At 43.1% G+C, this 18,966-nt stretch overlaps 1 protein-coding gene across 5 annotated transcripts in view; it reads right to left on the minus strand.

The window, feature by feature from the left end:
- Positions 1–514: 514 nt before the first annotated feature.
- CLYBL (citramalyl-CoA lyase) overlaps positions 515–18,966 on the minus strand; it is a 174,738-nt gene continuing 156,286 nt past the window's right edge. For 2 of the 5 annotated variants that reach the window (XM_049816089.1, XM_049816092.1), the window contains exons 7-8: positions 16,618–16,742; positions 515–1,154 (exon numbers count right to left, since the gene is read on the minus strand). In XM_049816089.1, coding sequence (XP_049672046.1) covers positions 1,059–1,154; positions 16,618–16,742 — 221 coding nt within the window. In that variant the 3' untranslated portion in view covers positions 515–1,058. Of the gene's footprint in view, positions 1,155–13,846; positions 13,918–14,297; positions 15,697–16,617; positions 16,743–18,966 lie in introns of those variants that run through there. The other 3 variants (XR_007508029.1, XM_049816090.1, XR_007508028.1) reach the window with 3 other exon arrangements.

Here is an 18,966-nt window from a genome sequence, read left to right on the forward strand (position 1 = left end):
GTCATGAAAAGGTTGGTGCATAGTTTAAAACTTCCCATTCTGTTAATTTCTTAAAGAACAGTCGTTCATAGTCTGAGCACAAAAGCTCATGATTTAATGAGGAACAGAAACAAAATCTCTGATTGTTGGTGTTTCAAACTTCATTGGAGTCCTCTGGCAACCACAAGTTGATCCTCTGCAGCTTCAATACCCTTTAGCCCTCCATATAAGAGTACATGCTGAATAGAGGACAATGCCTGGTTGTTATGTTTATTTACCCTTACTACAAGCTGGGTTAACCTCTTCAAAACAGCTTTACTAAGCCCGTTAACCACACGGCCCACATGACCTGTAGCCGTATCCCTAATGTGATGTAAATCTGACTCGAGACCATATGCACAAGTTCTGCTGCATTGTGTCTCCGAAAACTACAAGTTTATTGCCGTCCAACCCTTCCCGGGCTGGACGCTTCCAGGAGGAAACGCTCTGAATAGCGACCGCTTAAAAAAAGAAAAAGAAAGTCAAGAGTCCCGTGTTGTCGGAGCAATATTTTTAATGGCTGTTGCACGTTTATTGGGGGGGGGGGAGGAGAGAATGCGAAGCCCGTACGAGGTGATGATTTTCATCGCAATTATTTCAACTGGTGCGTAATTATTCAAGGCTTTGCCCGTTCTGACGGGAGTTCTGCACCGGAGCGGGAAGAAGCGTAGATACAAATAGAAGCGATTGACTCGGTTTTCACCTGCTCTTTTAAGAGAGTTCAGAGCTTATGTTTTGCCTTTTTCCTTCAGTGAAGTCATAATCCCACATTCGTAGTAATTATCGTGATGTCACGCAGTCGGTGATGTAACTTCGTTGCAGGCTATGAGTAGTGCATGGGCCGTGCAGGAGGGAGCAGTGGTTTGAGTTGGGAATAGTTTTAGTAATTAGCAATTCTGGCAAGCAAACTATGAGAGATGGAGAAAATGGAAATGAATTTCTACTTAAGCTTGACGTCTTTAATTTTTTTCCCCCCAAGTATTATAGTCATCTTTTAAAACAGCTACTGGGGCCCCATGGTGAGAGCTTCATTTACCAGCTCATTTTTTCTTGATGGCTGTGGCAAGCGTAACAATGTTCTGTGCCTGCTTCAGTAATGGCATGTCGATCATGCTCCCGTGGAAAGTAAACGCTCCCTGGAAAAGAGAGAATATAAACTTCCTGAGAAGACCTCTGGAAATCGTAGTCGGCTTGTCTTTTTCTTTAAAAAGACATCCATTCACCAAGAAGCATCAGCTGCCACAGGAATCCTGAAGCAGTTGTAGGAGACAAAACTAACCGAGATGGGGCAAATGCATTTAAAGAAATGTGGTGGGTGCCGAGGGCTCCAAAGAGGAGGCAAAAAAGAGAGAGAAAAGAGAAGCCCAGCGTGCAGCCTGCCCGTTTCAGCCTCTCTAGCTGGCAAACGTCAAGGACCGAGAGCAGCGAGGCCGTGCGTGCCGGACACCGTGCCGGGGGGGCAGCTCTGCTCCCCGTGTCCGGCATCACCCTCCGGCACCAGGGCAAGTGCCGCAGGGCCGGGGTGAAAATGTCTGCGGACGGAGGGCAAAGCCAGAAGCGTTATCTTTGTCGGGAAACAGCAATAGGCATTTGGGGGGGGGGGGCGGTTCAGGGAAGTTTTCCTGACTTGGGTGTGTGTTGAGGTTGAGCTGCTGCACCTCTCCGTCAGGTCTCTGGTGCTAACGGTGGGCTGGGCCTCTGCTTAGAGCCAGGGGCTGGGATGAAAGCTGAAAAAACAAGTGGCTGGCGTGATAATATTGCCTAAATCTGCTCTGGAGCCAAGGCGAAGCCCACCTGAGCTCTGCATATAGGGAATTTCCCCGAGTGGATGAGGAACTAGCCGGTGTGCCTCAGCGGTGGCCATCTGAGAGCCAGGGCAGGTTTCAAAAGTCACTCTGTATTTCCAGGGATTTCGTCCTGGTACCATGGTGACAAGTTTAAAATAACTAACTATGAATCGTAGTTAACTCTTCAACAGAAGACACGTGTTTTATATAGGGCCAAACCTGACTTATTCCTTTGGGCGCTTTAATCCACGCATGTGTTGCTGAGGTAGGATTTTGAAGACAAAACACTGCGCATCAAGACACGCCAAAGCTCAGTAGACAAAAAAATAATAATAATAATAAAAAAAATCTGATCTGTAATTCTGACAGTACTTCAACATATTCTTGAAAAAACCAAATACAAAGACGCAATCCCTTCCCTGAAGAATTCAGAATTGTGGGCCCGGCCCCAGCGTTGCGTAGGGCGTCCCTGTGAAGCACTGTGCACCCTTTTAATGTCCTGCTGCAATCGATCGGGGATCACAGGCTGGCCTTTGATTTGACAGTGAGTGAGGCTAACCAAGAACAGGGTAAGAACGATAGCGGCATGTGTGTCTGTGCATGCCGAGTGAGAGAAATGCAGAGGAGAACAAGCCGTTTATTGTTTTCTGGTTTTCATGTAAGGCTTGATGATCATTAAATAAGAGGACTTTAGTAAGTAAAGTGCAAATATAACCCATTTACAAAAATGTTTAGGAAATGCATTGCACCAGTGACAGATCTAGTTTGACTGAAGCAGTGCTAATTAAATACTAAATCACATTCTAGAACAGTTAAGACAAAACTCCACCTTAACCAGTCATCTAATACAAATCAGTATTGTTGTGTGGAAGAACAGGCTGTATTAAAGCCATTAAACACCTAATAGTTAAAACTATTATTTTATTCAATGTAGGATTTCCTACTATAGCTCGCAGTATTTTAGGTGGGTTTGGTGAATAATGGGACTGACAGATAGTCAAGGGCAGAGGCTTCAGATTGAGTTTCTTGTTTACAGAGCAATCAATCAACCCTACGTTACCCCAACAAGAACAACATTATTATTATTACTGTTATTATTATTAATAATAATACACAATTTTTTTGCCTTGGCTACAACTCGGCCATTTTCACTTATACTTTTAAACCTTTACAGAAAATGCAGCCTCAAACTGTTCCATTTATTAACTGTTGTGAAAATAAACTGGGAACTAAGTAAACAACTTATGACATAGGACTTCTTCAGAATAATTCAGGTCTGCGCAGTGATCTCAAACTGCAAGATACATTTTTTTTCACTGTAAGAAAAACATGTTTTCATTGTGCCTGTTTTCTATAGGCATTCAGTCAAATAATAGCTATTGCTTAAAAGAGGAATCTGCATGTGGGATGAGAGTGATAAGTAGAGAGATGTTAAGGTCTGGAATCATCCTTCCTAGTTCTGTGAAATGGCTGACTTAGGAGCACAGTTATCCTAAGTACCTGCAATAGTTTGCAGAAAGAGATGGGCATCTAGGAATGGCAATTCTGATCTCCGGTGATCCGAATCGTGATCGGGAGGGTCTTATACCTTCCACTGACTGTACACGGGATGCTCCGAAGCCAGGTACCTCTGCAGGTGCCTAAGTTGGAGCATGATGAATCTGGGCCAGGACGTCTTTTTTAGAAAGCAGGAGTTAATTAAACAGCATGCCTGGCCTCTCTTCATTAAAATAACATGTTTAGAAAGGAAACCAGGATAATAGTGTGTGTGTGGACACACGAACGTTGAACCGCTTGAGATCGGCTGTACGTTCTCTTCTTGGCAGTGTGCAGCTGTAGTTTGGGTTGCTAAGAATTTGAATTCTTGAAAGAAAAAAAATGCTTTTTTTTTCCTAACAGCAAAGAGTAACATGAAGAAGTTGGCTTCTCTGCCTGTTCACTCTGAGGCTTATTTTCTCCCTGCTAATTTGCAGTGTTGAGGTAAAGTCCAGAAAAAGAAATAGATTTTAATGCCATGCAATATACTCTATTCACTGCCTCTCTTTCCACCCACAGGTTTCAACAGATAGGAAATACCAGTAATTATAGCTTTGTCCCCATGCTCTCTTTTCCAATTCTGCTAGATGAAATTTGCCTTTAGCATTCTTTTGATTTTCTCTCGCATGAATATAAAGAAAACAAGACTTTCCAGAAACACCATTTGCTTTGATAGCATTCATCTGGGGATTAATTTAGTCATAGATCTAAATTTTCTTGTTGGCTAATTTTCTCAACGATCTCACGCTTCCAGCCTGTACTTAGACTTCCAGTAGTTCAACAGTGGCACCAAAGGTCTGTTCTTAAGAAAGCCTGCAGCGTGAACGGGAGTGACGGCGGGCGCGTGGTGCGAGGCTGGGGTTTGCATCCGTCGCGTTTGGTGGCTGTGGTTCTCGCTCGCCAGGTAACCGTATAAATCATTCAGCGGGAGCCTTTTCAGAAACCTGTAAAAGGACCCCAAACGTGTCAGACCTGCCCTGGGAAGAGCCAGGCCCTCCAGGTAAAGGCTGACGGAGGAGCAGCCGGGAGGCAGAGCCGCAGCCGGCAGGTGACGATGCACGGGTGCAAGTAAGAGAAGCCCGAGGGGGGATGGAGGACGACTGCGGCGCTCAGCGGGCAGCAGGCTGGCCGTGCAGCCCTTCTGAGGAATGGGTGGCTCTGTGGGCCAAAGGCATTGCCCCCGCTTTAAGCGATGCAACATGTCATTCTGCTGTCCGGCGCCGTCCTTCTTGCAGCAACACCGTGGATATGCTGAGGGAGAAGCTCCGTGAGGAAGAGGGTGACGTTGGCACTCCCCGTGCGGGAGGGTATGGGAGCTGCAGAGGAGGCACAACACGGCGGGGGGGGGGGTTGCATTTGCACAACGTTTGGCTTCCCTCAGCCTGCTCACTGTACGCCTCGGCCAGGGCAGACTATCAGCAATGAAGGAAGTGAACAGGCGGCATTTTGCTTTGGGTCATCATGCAGACTGGCTAAGGGTCCTTCCCGGTTGACTGACAAGCAAGGAAAGACCCAAAGGTGTTTCCTTCTGGATAGCTCTGGGAGAGCAGAGCAACAAGGTGGTGGCAGACCCATCTAGCTCCAATTCTCTCCGCCTGGTTCTTGCAGCTGCCCGCAGAGCCCAACACGTCGTCATTTCTCCATCTCTGTCTCTTGTCTCAGACCACCTTCTCCGGGCTGAACGACGCAGGACCAGTACTGTGCAATTTGCTGCATCCCCCAGGAACCATGTAGTATTTGAATGTGATAAATTCACAATGACATTTAAGGTTCTGTTAAAACAGTAGTAACATTTTAAAAAACGTTAACAGCTATTTATGCAAGATGCAGGCCATGCTGAGTGAGGTCTTAACAGCTCTACTTTGAATTTCAATATGTCCTAAAGTGCTTTGGGAATGGAACAGAGAAGGCTTTTGGCAAATACAGAAAACAGCTGGAAGGGAATCAAAATTATAGAAAGCTGCTAGGGTGTTTTTTGTTTTTTGGTTTTTTTTTTTTTTTTTTTTTTTTTTCCCCAGAAGGGAACAGCAAAAAATGATAGTCTTGGAAAAAAAGAGAATTGAGCGTGATCAGCCCCAAGGGATACAAAGATCCAGCCTACAGACAGGCAAAGCGATAAGGCAGAGTTGAGAGAGAACAGTCCTTTTCACAGGTTAGGAGCTGAAGATACAGGCTCATGAAAAAGGGGGGCAAATCAAGTTGTGCAGTAGGAATAATTAATGCAGTGAATTTCCAGGTGGCTGTGGGGATACCAAAGAGATGCAGAACCAAACTTTGTAACCCACCAGTTTGGCAGAGCTTACGCTTGTACCTTAGGAACCCCTTTTTGGATAAATGCAGCCACTACCAAAACCAACCCAGATGTAGCCAAGTTCAGCATGTAATTGAGGGCTCGTCTTTGACAACGTAGAAGACAACCGTGGCCATGTGTTGCCATGGATCTTGGACATGGCTCTTGTCATATCTATATGTCATCCCAAAAGATTTCCTTTACCTATAAGAAATGACATGTGTCAAGTTGCAGAGTCTCAGCATTGGTCTGTTATTTGCCATGGCCAAAAGATGAACATGTTAATGCAGTGTTTCCTGGAACATGGAGGCGTCCTCTTTTTGTGTGTCTATGCATGCCAGTATCCAGGACCATTTGCTCTGTGAAACTTTTGGGAGTAGTTAGGAGCTTGGTAGATCTATATAACCATCTCATAAACAGAGTATATTTTTTTTTATGGCAAGAAGAATTTTACCTTTCTAGAAGGTAAAAGGATGGGATTCAGAGTCCCTGATTTCTGTGTCGTCTGGGGATCAATATGTTCTCGCGGAACCAGGAAAGGGGAAGAAATTATACAGCCAGTTCTCTTGCTAGTGTTTATCATTGTGTTGACTTTGCAACAGGCGATGGACAGGAGGATCACAAGTGAGGTACCCTTCATGTTTTTCCACAAGATCAGGAAAAGTAAAGTTTCATACTTCTTCATCTGTCCTGAAACCTTTTTGTATAATATGCAACGTTACGTGGGGTTTTACTCCCACCATCTTTTATTTCCTTATGTACCACTGGGTTACCAAGAGAAACAAGCTGGCTAAAACTATCATGATACAGAACATTTAAGGCGCCTCATAGTCATGTGACACAGTTCTCTCTGCGCTGTGGATTAAAGTACATGAGTTAATTAAAGTAAGATAATAATTGTTCTGGGACATGTGGGACAGTGATCAGATGAGCTAGTCCCCTTTGGTTGACAAGATAGAAGAATTAGATGTACTTTTGCACCTGGGAATGCTTGTGGCTTTTTCCTCCGTCTGTGGTTATCTGTGCCTCTATCCACGTCCATCCCAATGACTGCAATGAACTCACTAAGAGGGTCACTGCAGACCCTCAGTTCTTTCACCACTGGAATCTATTAATCACCTGCACTGGTACCGAATGTGAGGACTGGCTTTCCTAAGGCATAGCAAGTATATACATTTTGAAGTACCAAATAAGCCCTGTAAGTTCTAAAAAGTCTACCAGCTTCCTGTTCGATGGCAGATGAGACTCCAGACATGAGCACGGGTTGTGAGGACTCTGTGCTCTGCTGTTGTTGTTAATTACCTCGATCATTGACAAGCCTTTCCTAATAAACCTTTGACTTGATGCCTTGTTCTACCAGTTCTCATCATACTTGTAGCCAACAACTTTAACTCCCCTGTGACAGTGGCCAGGACTTTTAAAAAGATATTTATAAAGATTACATTAAGCCTGTGGCTTGTCTACAGTAGAAAGAAAAAAAAAAAAAGTCTTGCATCAGATGAAAGAACATAGCTAATAGTGCTATATTCATTTGTTGTGTGTGTCAACCTATGGGCTGTCCTGGGCCACTACGTAGAGACAGCTAACTTTTTCAAAAGCAGTTTACTTTGGGAATCTAGTCAGGCAATTTAGATGGTAGGCTTGGAGGTGCTAGGGGATCCTGGTGAGCAGATAAGGCTTTGGCATGGGGGAGACTCTGGGTACCGAGGCCGGTGGAAGAACAGGAAAAGCAAGCCAAGGTCACGTTCCATGAAATTGCAATACGGACAAGACAGCACCTGCTGCTGAATTTTGAATTAAGTACAGGCCTGAGATAGGGGTTATCTAATGCTTATGGAATTGCCAAAAAAAAAATATATCTCTGCCACTAGTTAGGTGACTGTTGCTCAGAAGACAAGCAAACTCATGAGTGAGGGCAGGTCCTTTGATGGCACTCTGCTGTCACAGGGTTAGAAATACTGCCCCGTTGATGAAGATTTGGTTTTCTTCAATTACTTTTCTCAACAGTTTAGCTAGCAACACTTTCCTTTGCAGACCAAATGCCTGCAGTGAGCGTGTGGCAGTCGGGTTATCTCCTTGTCCTACTTGGCTGCCTTCTGAAGGGATGTGCATCTAGGAGCTAGGGGAAATGGGTGTCGGGGGACCAGGGAGCCAGCCACCCTTCTCTCCTCCACCCCCGTCATCGTAAGGAGATGTGGTGAATCAAACAGAGCTCCCATACTGCTCCGGTAACACGGGCCAAAGGCTGTGTGTGAATACAGCCATTGTCTAAATAAGTAATTATGTACGTCCCCTTCCAAGCCCTGTGATCGGTATCAGCACTCGCGGGCAGATGCCAGGCTAAATGGAAACGAGCAGAATGGGCAATGCCAGCTGGCCAGTGCAAACCTTGCGTACCTCCCACAAGGGGAGATGGAGAACCCGTACAGACAAGCATCCTCAAGCCCACAGATGCAAGAAATCTTTGATCCACAGTTATCTGAGAAACATTAATTCTTTCCATGCTAATCCAGTGGCTCGCCCACCTCTAAACCCTGAAGGTCTAGTTATGACTTTTTGGAGACCACAAAAATATATGGAATAAATGCACTAAAATCTGCTTGGATCTGAGAGCATTGTCTCTAATCCTGCACAATATTAACAAGGAAATATGAGCGTTGCATTCTGGAAGAAGGGCAGATTTGCTCTTCTCAGGAGGGAAGAAAGCAGGTGGATGGCAAAGGGTCCCCCCTAAAAGCACGGCATTTAGGAAGATAATTCTCCTGGGATTAAATGAAAACACACACTGTTTAAGTGACCCCCTGCAGAGGAAATTTGGAAATCTTTGCTTTGGGGCTTAAAAAGAATGCTTGGATTTGCTTACAGGTAATGAACAAAAGAGAAGAGAGTCCTGGTCGCAGCAAATGGTATTGGGTCTGTGCCTGGGGGAGGAGTGATTATCCTGACTACAAAGGAATGACTTTCCCTTGAAACAGAAGGTTGAAACCATATTTTTGGGGAAGTCAAGAGTAGGAAATAAGCTAACAGCTGTGATGGTGCTGAATGCAGGTTTAATTAATTTTTTTTCTCCTGCAAGTTGTAGCCAAAGAGCCATCATAAAGAGCTGGGTCATGATTCAACCTTTTAGTGATGAACTTCTGAAGGTTAGTGAGCTGCTAGGAGGTGTTCAGTGATATCTGGGTCAACTGAGCACGTTTTTCAGGCTATAAAAATATAATATCTCACACTCCTCTCTGCTCAGGCCTGTCCTGCCTCCAGTTCAAGCTGACACACAGCTTTTGGCCCCCTTTTAGCATCTTTGCAGTAGGTAGGAAATGCCCAAATAACTAGTGTAGTCACATACGAGAAACTGAAGACTCCACGCACAGCAAGCTATACAAACAGAGCTTTTTGGGTTATGTATTTCTGCATCCTCTCCTTTGAACCCTCTGACATTCGCCCCTGTTCTGTAGCACCATTATGGGAGAAATGACACTTACACACAAAATCTTTGGGGAAAATAAATGATCCCTGAAAAGGTTTGTTGAAAATGTCTGTTTTTGCAAGAGGAGATGCTCAGTGTGTCTCTGTGATCTGTTGAAGGAAGGGATTGATGGGGAGGGAATTTTGCAAAGTATCAGCACCAGCAAGTTTTTGTAGCCATTTTGTTGAGATGAAGAAAAGGTTAAATATCACTCCCTTTTGTTTCTTTTCACCAGTGTAAACTTCTGCCAGAGCAGAAGCAGTTAGTTGGTTCAGAGGATAAATTAGTTTGTAATGCCAGAAGCAGTTCTGTTTGTATGAGATAGGCTTCTACCTCTAGGAGCAGATAGAAGGACACAAAAGGTCAAGAAAGAAAGAGCACAACAACATGAAATGGAGATTAATTTTTACTTCAAATAACTGCCTAGCAGCAGTACAAGAACTCCGACAGAAAAAGCCCTTTCTAAAGCTCAACAGGTAGGAAGGACTTTGTGATCCCTCAAGTCCACAGTGGGGCAGGAAAGGTGAAGAACAGGGACCTACAAGGCCCTTTACTTCTCCTCTGCCTGACGATATCATTCCCAGCCCACGGATAAGGGTCTGGCCCTGCTGTGTGAGCCAGACAAGCTGTTTTTCCCTCTTACAGCCACCCAAGCTGCCTGAACCACTGGGGACAGCCATTTAGGCTGGGATGGGCCAGGGCATCATGCTTGGTCCATCTCCAGTAACTCCTTCAAGCCACCAAAGTCTCTACCTCTCACCAAGAAAACACCCTGTTTAGGATTCCTGAATGAAAGGCAGACATGAGGGGTTTTATTGCTGTCTTTACGTTTTCTTTCGTTTCCTTCTCATTGTGGTGGTTGCCTTCTTGTGTGCTCCTCTAGAGTAAGAAAGAATAAAATTAAAGAATCAGAAGAAAAGTCCTAGAAATCAGGACTATTCTCCACTGGTTTCCATCCTCCGTCTTATAATGTATCGGGAACGGAAGAATCCTAGAGAGCACACTTGCTGCTGCCAAGCAGATCTTTATTTTATAGCACAAAAGCAGCTTCCTGGACAAACATCCTATCCAACCCTGCATTTTTTTCCCTTAGAGAGCATCATAGTTACTATATGGAAAAATGAAAAGTAACTAATATTAAGACTTCAGTATCCTCAGATGCCCTTAATTAAGTAATTCAGAATTAACTTGAGGTTTATAGTCACGGAAGCAATTTATTAAATATAGACTAGAAAATTTCATCTGGAAGTAAATGACTACACAAAAGGCATTTGAAGTTGAAGGGGAAGGTATCTATAAAATACAATGCAGGTGAGAAAAGTAAATACAGTGAGGCTCGTTCTGTCAGCGAGAATGGAATCACCATTACTTTTGTAGTCTATATTTTCTCTAATTTCAGATTCATTTTCTGAATAGGCTCGAACAGCCATTTTTTACTGCCGTTCTCTATTTCAACTGATGGAGCTTTTGCAGACAGCTTCTCCAGGTCCCTGGAAACGCCAGCTAGCACAGAGAGGAGTGAAGAGGAAGCAAGACCGCTGCTACTTAAATTAACTGAAACAATATTTTGGCTGTACAGGCTTCTGAATTCCCTCAGTAAGCCTTAAAAAGAGCCATCTGGTCAGAACATTACATCTCTGGTTAGATCCTGCTTTGGAAATTGAAACGAGGCTCGTGAGCGCTCGTTAATGCTTTTTAAAGAGGAATTTGGGAGGTGGGTAGTTGCCTCGGTGGGTTGCTTGGTGCAGAGCAGGTTTTTTTTTTTTGGCATGACGGTGGGCAGGTGTCTGCAGCGACGGGGGTCTCCCCACCTGCAAAAAAAGCATCGCTGGCATCGGGAGCGCGCCGGCATGGCACGGCCCTTCCAAAAGCAAGGGCGCTCGCCCTGTCTCGCCAAGACTCCGCACAGCACCTCCTTGAGCCGACAAGGACAGAGGGCTCGTGCCTTGCTGCGGAGGGATGCGGAGGGGTGCCGTGCCGTGCCGTGCCGTGCCATGCCATGCCATGCCATGCCATGCCCTCTGCAAGGTCTGTGTCCCCCGGGACCGCAGCCGACTCCTTCAGGAGCTACTGCCGGGTGGAAAGGCTACGGAGGGGCACTGAGTCCGTCCTTCTGCTCCCAGTTTGCGGAGAAACTTCTCCCCGCGGGAAATGTCAAAGCGCCATCCGAGTCCCTCTCCCTCCACGTTTTGGACACAGGTCTTTAATGATTGGAGGAAAACAGATTAAGAGCCACTGAATGCCTGCTGGGGAGTGGGGGGAGTTGGCAAGAAAATGTTTTGTATGAGTTTCTGCCCTGCTTAGGAGCTTTTGCAGCCCTGCGTAGTAAAATCTGTCTCCTTCTCTCCCCACCTGGCATAACTCCCTCAGGACTGATTGCGCCGGTGTAGGAACCAGTATAGCACAAGCAATTAGCTAATACAGCCCCTTCTGCTCTATTGTAAAGGTTCAAAATTTGCCCCCAGATGGATCTTTCTAAGCGAAAAGCCTTCAACTGTGACACAAAACACATTTCTAAAATCTTTTTCAAATAACAAAATTGCGTAGAGAGACTTTAAGTACTAATATGAGCTCTCTTGATCTCTATTCATCAATTTTCACATCAAAATTTCACCTGGCCACTTATTAAAAAGATAAACAACCTAACAGCGGCCCATGCTTCAATCCCACCAGTGCGCTCCATCTCTGCATAGAGATGCACCCGAGCCTAACCTTCTTAAGGCTGAACCTCAGAAAAAGGTGGCAATTTATCACAAACCCCCGAATCCCTCACTCTGCAGCCTGAGGAATATACATTGCCTAATTAACATAAATGACAGCGAATGCCCTGCATCCTCCTGCAGCCCAGCGTGCACAGAGGTACCTGGTGCTGCTGACGTCGCCCCGGGATGGGATCCCGCTTAGTTGGTGGCACCTCAAATCTCTGCTTGCGGTTTGTCCCGGGCGAGGGGAGCCAGGCTGTTTCTGCACCCCCAGCTCCACGTCAGAGCCCCGAGGTATAAACTCAATATAATCCCCATGGGTTGATGGGGTCCCGCACCGCCCCGTGCTGGAGGGATGCTCCAGTGCATCCGGCAGCCCGGAGGAGCCTGCTGCCCCCGGTGCACGGTCCCGCTCTCCCAGCGGGCTGGATTGGGATGGGATGGATCCCTCGTGGCTGGGTCCATACGCGGAAAGCCCTCCCGGGGGGTTGTAGCACTGCCGGGAGAGGGAGGGCAGCCGGGAGAGACCTCCCCGGGAGGCGGTGGGAGCTGGATCTGGCCCAAGCATGAGGGCGCATCGTCTCCAAGATACAGTGGCTTGGGGTAGCTTTTCCTAAACAAAGAGCATTATAAGGGAGCCACTGCTGGAAATTTCCATTCCTTTGTTGGGTAGATGCTGTGTAAATAAATGCATTCCTAAGATTTTTCATAATCCTGGAAAGGTCTGTAAAAGAAACTGTATAGTTTGTCAAATCGCTGGAGTTCATATATATTATTCCTCAGCCGCCGGGAACACGATATACAATGGTACAGAATATAATGCAAGAAACATACGCTAAAGGTCTTCTCAGAAGCACTCTGTGCATTTGTATGTGGCGTGTACAGATATTTCTTCGGTTTTGCCCCATGGGATCTGAAATATTCAACCCATATTACAGCTTAGGTTTGTGAATTACTTACCTTAACTCTAAATAATCCTTACCTGACAGGCAACTTCGGCGGCAGCATTTAGCTATTCCCTGGCTTAATGGGTGGGTGCTTTGAAAGCATTTATTAACTAGTACATGAGATAAATGTGTAAGCGACCTCTTACTTTACTTTTCTGCTTTTTCTTTCTGTCTAAATTTTATTTAAAAACCAGGTGACTTGGGAAGAACCTGTTATGATAATGATATTGTGCCTGATGTATTTACAAGTCAAATGGCTCAAAAAAAGCATTTTCAGTGTGTTACTTTCTTGGCATGTATAAACACTAACTACACATAGAAGGGATTATATTCCTGTATCTAGTGTATTGGTAATGTAAATGCAGGAATTACTCACCTAGTAAAGACTATTGTACCTTCCTTGGTAGAAGTCAGGTATTTTTCTTGAAATAAACTAGTAACTTTTCCCACTAACTCTACCCTCTTGGACTCGGTTAATCTGGATTTACAAGATCACTTCCCTGTTTAATGCAGTACACATACTTCAGAAATTTAGAATAGAAACTGTCCTTTAGAGTACCAGAACAATATTTATTACCCTTCTTTTTCATTTTTGAACACACTCTGACATTTATCTTATATTTAGACTTTCCCAACAGCTATGCCTGCTTTCTTTAGGATGAATTTTAAAATTTTGAAAATTATATCCCCTAGTCATGCAATTCTACTGGAAAAATATTGAAATGATATGGAAATAATACTTTTCTTTTTAAGTACTTTTCATTTTTAGATCTCAAAGTTCTAGACAAAAGAGTGCACTTAATAAATAGTTGTATACAATACAAAATATATTACCGTGTATTTGCTACATATGCTATTTCTCAGTCAGATTAGAATGTGACCCCCCCCCCAAACCAGCCTAGAAGCCAAATCAAAACAATCCCTCAGACAAGACTATCTCCGTAAGGTAAGCCCAAATACTTTTGGCTAGCTGGTTAGCTCTCTAATTTTCTTCTGCTCAGACACCGCCACAGCATCTCCAATTCCGCAGCGCTCATCTGAGATCCTAATTTTTCCTGACCTCAGTACTCACATTTGGGGGCTACTATGTCAAAGCATTTCAGCCTCCAGGATGAAGTAGCCTGGTTCAGCCTTCTCTCAAAGAAAGATCATTGCGGCAATTGTAGCTCTCAAACTGGAATAGATTATAAAAGCTTATTACTGCATTTTCATAGAAAATATTGTTGACTAAGGGCATCAAACTTTAAACCCAATTAATAACAAACTATGATCCCAGAGACTGCAGACCAGTAACTTATCTACCACACAAACAGCCGCACAAATCCCTCACATTTATTTTTTCCAGGCTTTCAACTTTGATTAATAACATGGCAAAACCATGCAAGTCTCGACCGTATTAACCACAGCTATATTTTCAGTCTTACTGACATGAACACTTTAATATAATAAAAGGAAAAGGAAAACAGAAGAGGTGTTTCATTAGGACACGAGGATTACTAAAACCGCTGTGTGGAGTATTTGTCAGGAGGTGGTAGGGGAAGAGTTATTACTTACATTTGAGCATGTTGCTAGGACGCAGAGCAAGAGGATCCCTCAGTGAGATATGTTTGCTTTGGAAAAAAAATTAAGTAATCAGACCGTCCAAGCTCTTCTTACTGACACATTTATAGTACCAAATTGCAAACTCGGTTGAGAAGTTTGGAGCGCTACATGGAAAACTATTTCTCCCATTTTGTTATGAAGCCCGGCAATACGGTGGTGATATAAGATCTAGAAGTTCACATATTAACCTGCCAGTCCTTTTTCATTGATAGACGGCTACATGCAAAAATATATGAAGCATGCAACCTGGTTGGTTAAAAAAATAGCCCAAACCACAAACCCTCAGCAAATCTGTTCTTGCAGCCGATTATAGAAGCTTACAACCTATTTTAAAAGCATTTATTAAAAATAACCAACAAAACCTCAGATCCAACCCCCCCTCCCCCGAATGGCTGATCGTAGCAAGAAACCAGCATTATGTCAGTAAAAGAACAGCTTCAAAACAAATCCAAGGACTAATGCTTGCCTAATATGGAATTCTTCAATATTAAACACGTTTGGCTTCATGACTGTGTGATACTGGGACTAGAGTTAAATTCAGTCCAGTCTCCTCATTGATTGTTCATATGACACGGGTATTCCTTAGACGAGTTTCTGACACTAAATTCAGATGAATGAATAGTATTATACACATCATAAACATAAACAATATTTGGCTATGTTGTTTGACTTTTTTCTTTCTGCATCTACCTGCCTACACATTTGTGCCAGCAGTATGTTTATAATGGTGCCTTTTGTAAGGGAGCCAAGCTTTGTAAATCAGAGTAATGGGCAAAACCAGTCGTACATTTTCTATTTCTAAATTGTTTGCGTGAAGACATCTACATTTCAAAATCGAGGGAACAGAAGAACGAGATACAGGCATACAGCATCCTAATAGTGACTCTGAAATAACTGCTCAGGACAGCACCCGAATATTGTAGTCATGGAGGTACTGGAAGCGCCCAGGTACCACAGAGGGGATGCGATAGCCTAGCAAAGAGAAGGGCAGAGCAACAGCAAATACCTTGTCACACTTTTACCCTGGGATGAAAGCATCATTTCTGCTTTGACCATTTTAGCATTTCTAACGCACAACATCTGCAGTATTAGAAATGCAGGGGAACGGGGGAGGCACCCCCCCCAATCTATTTCTACCCACCAGAAAGTGAAGAAATGTACAGAAAACCTTTATACGGCACCGGAGAAAGTGAGACGCTACGCACAGTCTTATATATCTGAACTTCACTACTGAAGAGATTTGTTTCCCACTTGAATGCCACACAAGCTCACACGAACCGATCCCGCTCATCTGCGCTCCCCATTCTGACATCGGGACTTTGCTTCTTAACTAGCCCGGGCTTGGCTGCAACTAAGATAAACATATTTAGCTGCAACTTTTTTTCTTTCAAAAAGAGGCAAACTGGATTATAGCAAATAACCTTTAAGATAATTAACTGACAATGCCGCAACTAGCATAAAATCTTCCTTCAGGCGACCCCTAATTTAAGTATTACTGGCACAAAGTGGAGACAGATTGTGCATCACCACCGCAATATTTACATAGCAGAAACCCACAGAGCAGGAAACGTGAGACTCAATGATGCACTAAATTAGGAACAATCATATTCTAGTGTTAATTTGCTTTCTCCTCTATCCAAATTTCAGGTCCAGCAATTGGTACAAATGCACATAAAACATTCCCATTTTTAATGATTAAGAACCGCAATCTGCAAGCAGTTTTGCTCAAAAGTAAATTCACTCACTACTAGGGATGTTTGCAGGATCAACCCCCCAAAAGTGAAACAGGTTTACCAACACAGAGATTTTTTAGAAAAGCAAGATTTCCTAATCGGTTTATTTCTTCCCGTAAATGATGTCTGCACAAGCAGTCCGAGTCATCTGCCAGGCTACCTGCCTTTCGATTGCAAATATTTTCCTATGACAGCAAGACCGTGATTCTGCGGCATAATGGAGAAGCGGTTTTAATTCACCAATGCTGTAGATATATGCAGGTACTGAAAAGGCTGTGTAATCAAAGAATTAAAGTTAAAACATTTGGGGGGGGGGGTGGCGGAGAAAAAGATAGTGGTCTATTTGTAAATATATTGGGAAGTGACACATTTATAATAAATATACACTCTATAGTCTATCCAGATACAGACTTCACGAGCACTACTCTCAGTTACAGCACACTTCATAAGATAAATGCAAAGAGCCATCACTAATCTTTCTAAATCTTAAATACTATTCAAATTTGGTTTCCACTATGGCATATTAACAAAATATTTACCTTGCCTAATCGCTGATGTTCTTCAAAAGCAGAAATCAGTTCTTGTGCCCACTTTATTTTTTCAGGGCTCGGAGAGAACTGTTCCTGGACAACAGCAATTTGGTTGGGGTGAATCACCTGCTTACCTACAAAGAAGATTAATAACACCAGAATCATGCATCGACAAACAGATGTTCAAGCAAAATGTTCCAACCACTTGAGGCTCTCATATGCCTCGCAGACTTTCTTGCTCTTTAACTGATTATTTTACTTGGTTTCTTTTATTTTTTAAACTGAACAACAGGCAGATAGCCTTTTGCCAGTTTTTTTAAAGAATAAAAATATCTTGAGCTACGCTTGCGTTCAATATTGTTTGAAAGAACCCACGATTCTTTCTCCTCCCTCCCCATTTCAATCCATACATCTTCTCTCAGTTGTTTCAGGTGCAATTGTTTGTCCAGGGCAGTCAATAACACTTAAGTATAATAATAATAATAATCTCTGAATTTAACTATATAAATAACAGCTCCAGCCACTCTTAAATAAGTTGTATTAAAATGCGTTCAGAAAATCAGATCTGAAGAAGATGGCAAGAGATTTGTAGGACTGAAAAGCTACCAGTCACCTAAGGATCATGCTCTAAATTCTCAGTATTGGCTTAGCATCATAAAATCCTCAACGGTGTTTAAAATGTTGTTGTTGCAACAGTTAGCAGTTCCAGGTAGGTTGCAATATTTATTTAGTCACCGGTATATTAAACAACTGCCAGTGGTGCCCGGAGATTTCATGAAGCACTTTTTTTTAATCCTTTCTTGTATAAACATATGTTAAGAAAATAAAAATAGATGGTGCCTTTCTTTCACTTGAGATTTTCAAACATGAATAGACAGGCACATAATCCGTTTTAATCTGGTTTGTATTTAGCTACCTTAAAACAAATACATATCTAATTTGTTTGACAGTTTTAGAAGTGTAACATCTGACATTATTAGTTCATTTCTAAGGGAATTTCACAGACCGGTGTGATTTCTGCACTTGGGTTTCAAAGCGTTTTAAGAAAGAGAGGCTACCATAATTCCCAGCTTCCTGCGGAATAAATGACTCGCCTCCCGTGCCAGACAACAAAACTAGTTAGAGGGATGAGCCTGATCCTGCAAACCTGCCGTCAAGTGAGCAGCCTCCCGCACGCCGAGGGTCCCGCAGCCCCGCCGTCCCCCCGCGCGCCGCCGCCTCTCGCGGGAGCGAGATTTTTGCACGCCAGGAAAAAGTTGGACGGGTCAGGACCCGAGGAGGTTTCCTGCGCACAGCGGCGTCTGCTCCCGTGTTCTTACTGACGGGAAGGCAGCCGTACGCTAGAAATCAGCCCATCGCTTGGGTCTGAGGAGTCTCATGCGTGACCGCAGACACGCACCTATTTTAAATGAAATTACCGCTGCAAAAACACTGGGATTACTTTTATCGGACTGCAGTGGGTCTGGGTGATAAGCTGGAGCGCAGACAAAATCTGGGGGTGCAGCGGCGCAATGTACTTGATTTAATGAGCAAAGAAATAGTGATTTTTTTAGTGTTGTTACATTTCTTTGCTAAAGAGCCACAAGTAGCTCCATTTTATTTTATTTCCTATTAAACAACCTTGAGTTCATGATCTTACGGGCATCCAAATATTCAGCTTGAAATTTCAATGTCTATTTAAAAAATACCTTAAAAATAGGTAAAAGCTTAAAACTCAGTAAGAACTGTATTTTTTTGAAAGAAATTACATGGAGACAGATTTTTCTTAACTAACGTGCTTTACAGTAGGTCTAATCAAAGGTTTTTTAGTCAATTTAATCAAATGTCACCATTAATAAGATTATGATGTTCCTTATTTGTAATACAACAAATTCTGCCTAGCTAAACTACTCATTCTAAAATTGAAGGGTGCACAAATAATTCCTGCAAAATCCTAAGGAGCTTAACTTTCTGGGAAAAATGTAGAATATATTTAAAATTATATTTAAAGTCAGTCTATAATTATAACAAAAATAAAAATACCCATATATGATTTTTTAAAGTGTAAAACATTTCTGTAAAAAGATTTGCTTTTGATAAAGAGATCTGAGCAGTAAGCTATACTTTTTATCAGTAAAACTCTCCTGAACAATTTACAGAGAATGTAATCTAACTTTTGATTTATAGCACTCAGTTGATTTTTGTCACAGATTATGTATCCAAATAACTGTATAATAGACGTAATGCCATGCAGGAATGAAGCAAATATTTTAAACAGAATTGTTGTTATTGACAAGTTACTGAGAGAGTGCAAAATTGGAAGACATTAAAATTTATGACCATGAAATCCTTTTTACAGTACCACTTGATATATCGTGC

The sequence above is a fragment of the Accipiter gentilis genome, chromosome 13 (assembly GCF_929443795.1).
Source record: "Accipiter gentilis chromosome 13, bAccGen1.1, whole genome shotgun sequence".
Lineage (NCBI taxonomy): Eukaryota > Metazoa > Chordata > Aves > Accipitriformes > Accipitridae > Astur > Astur gentilis.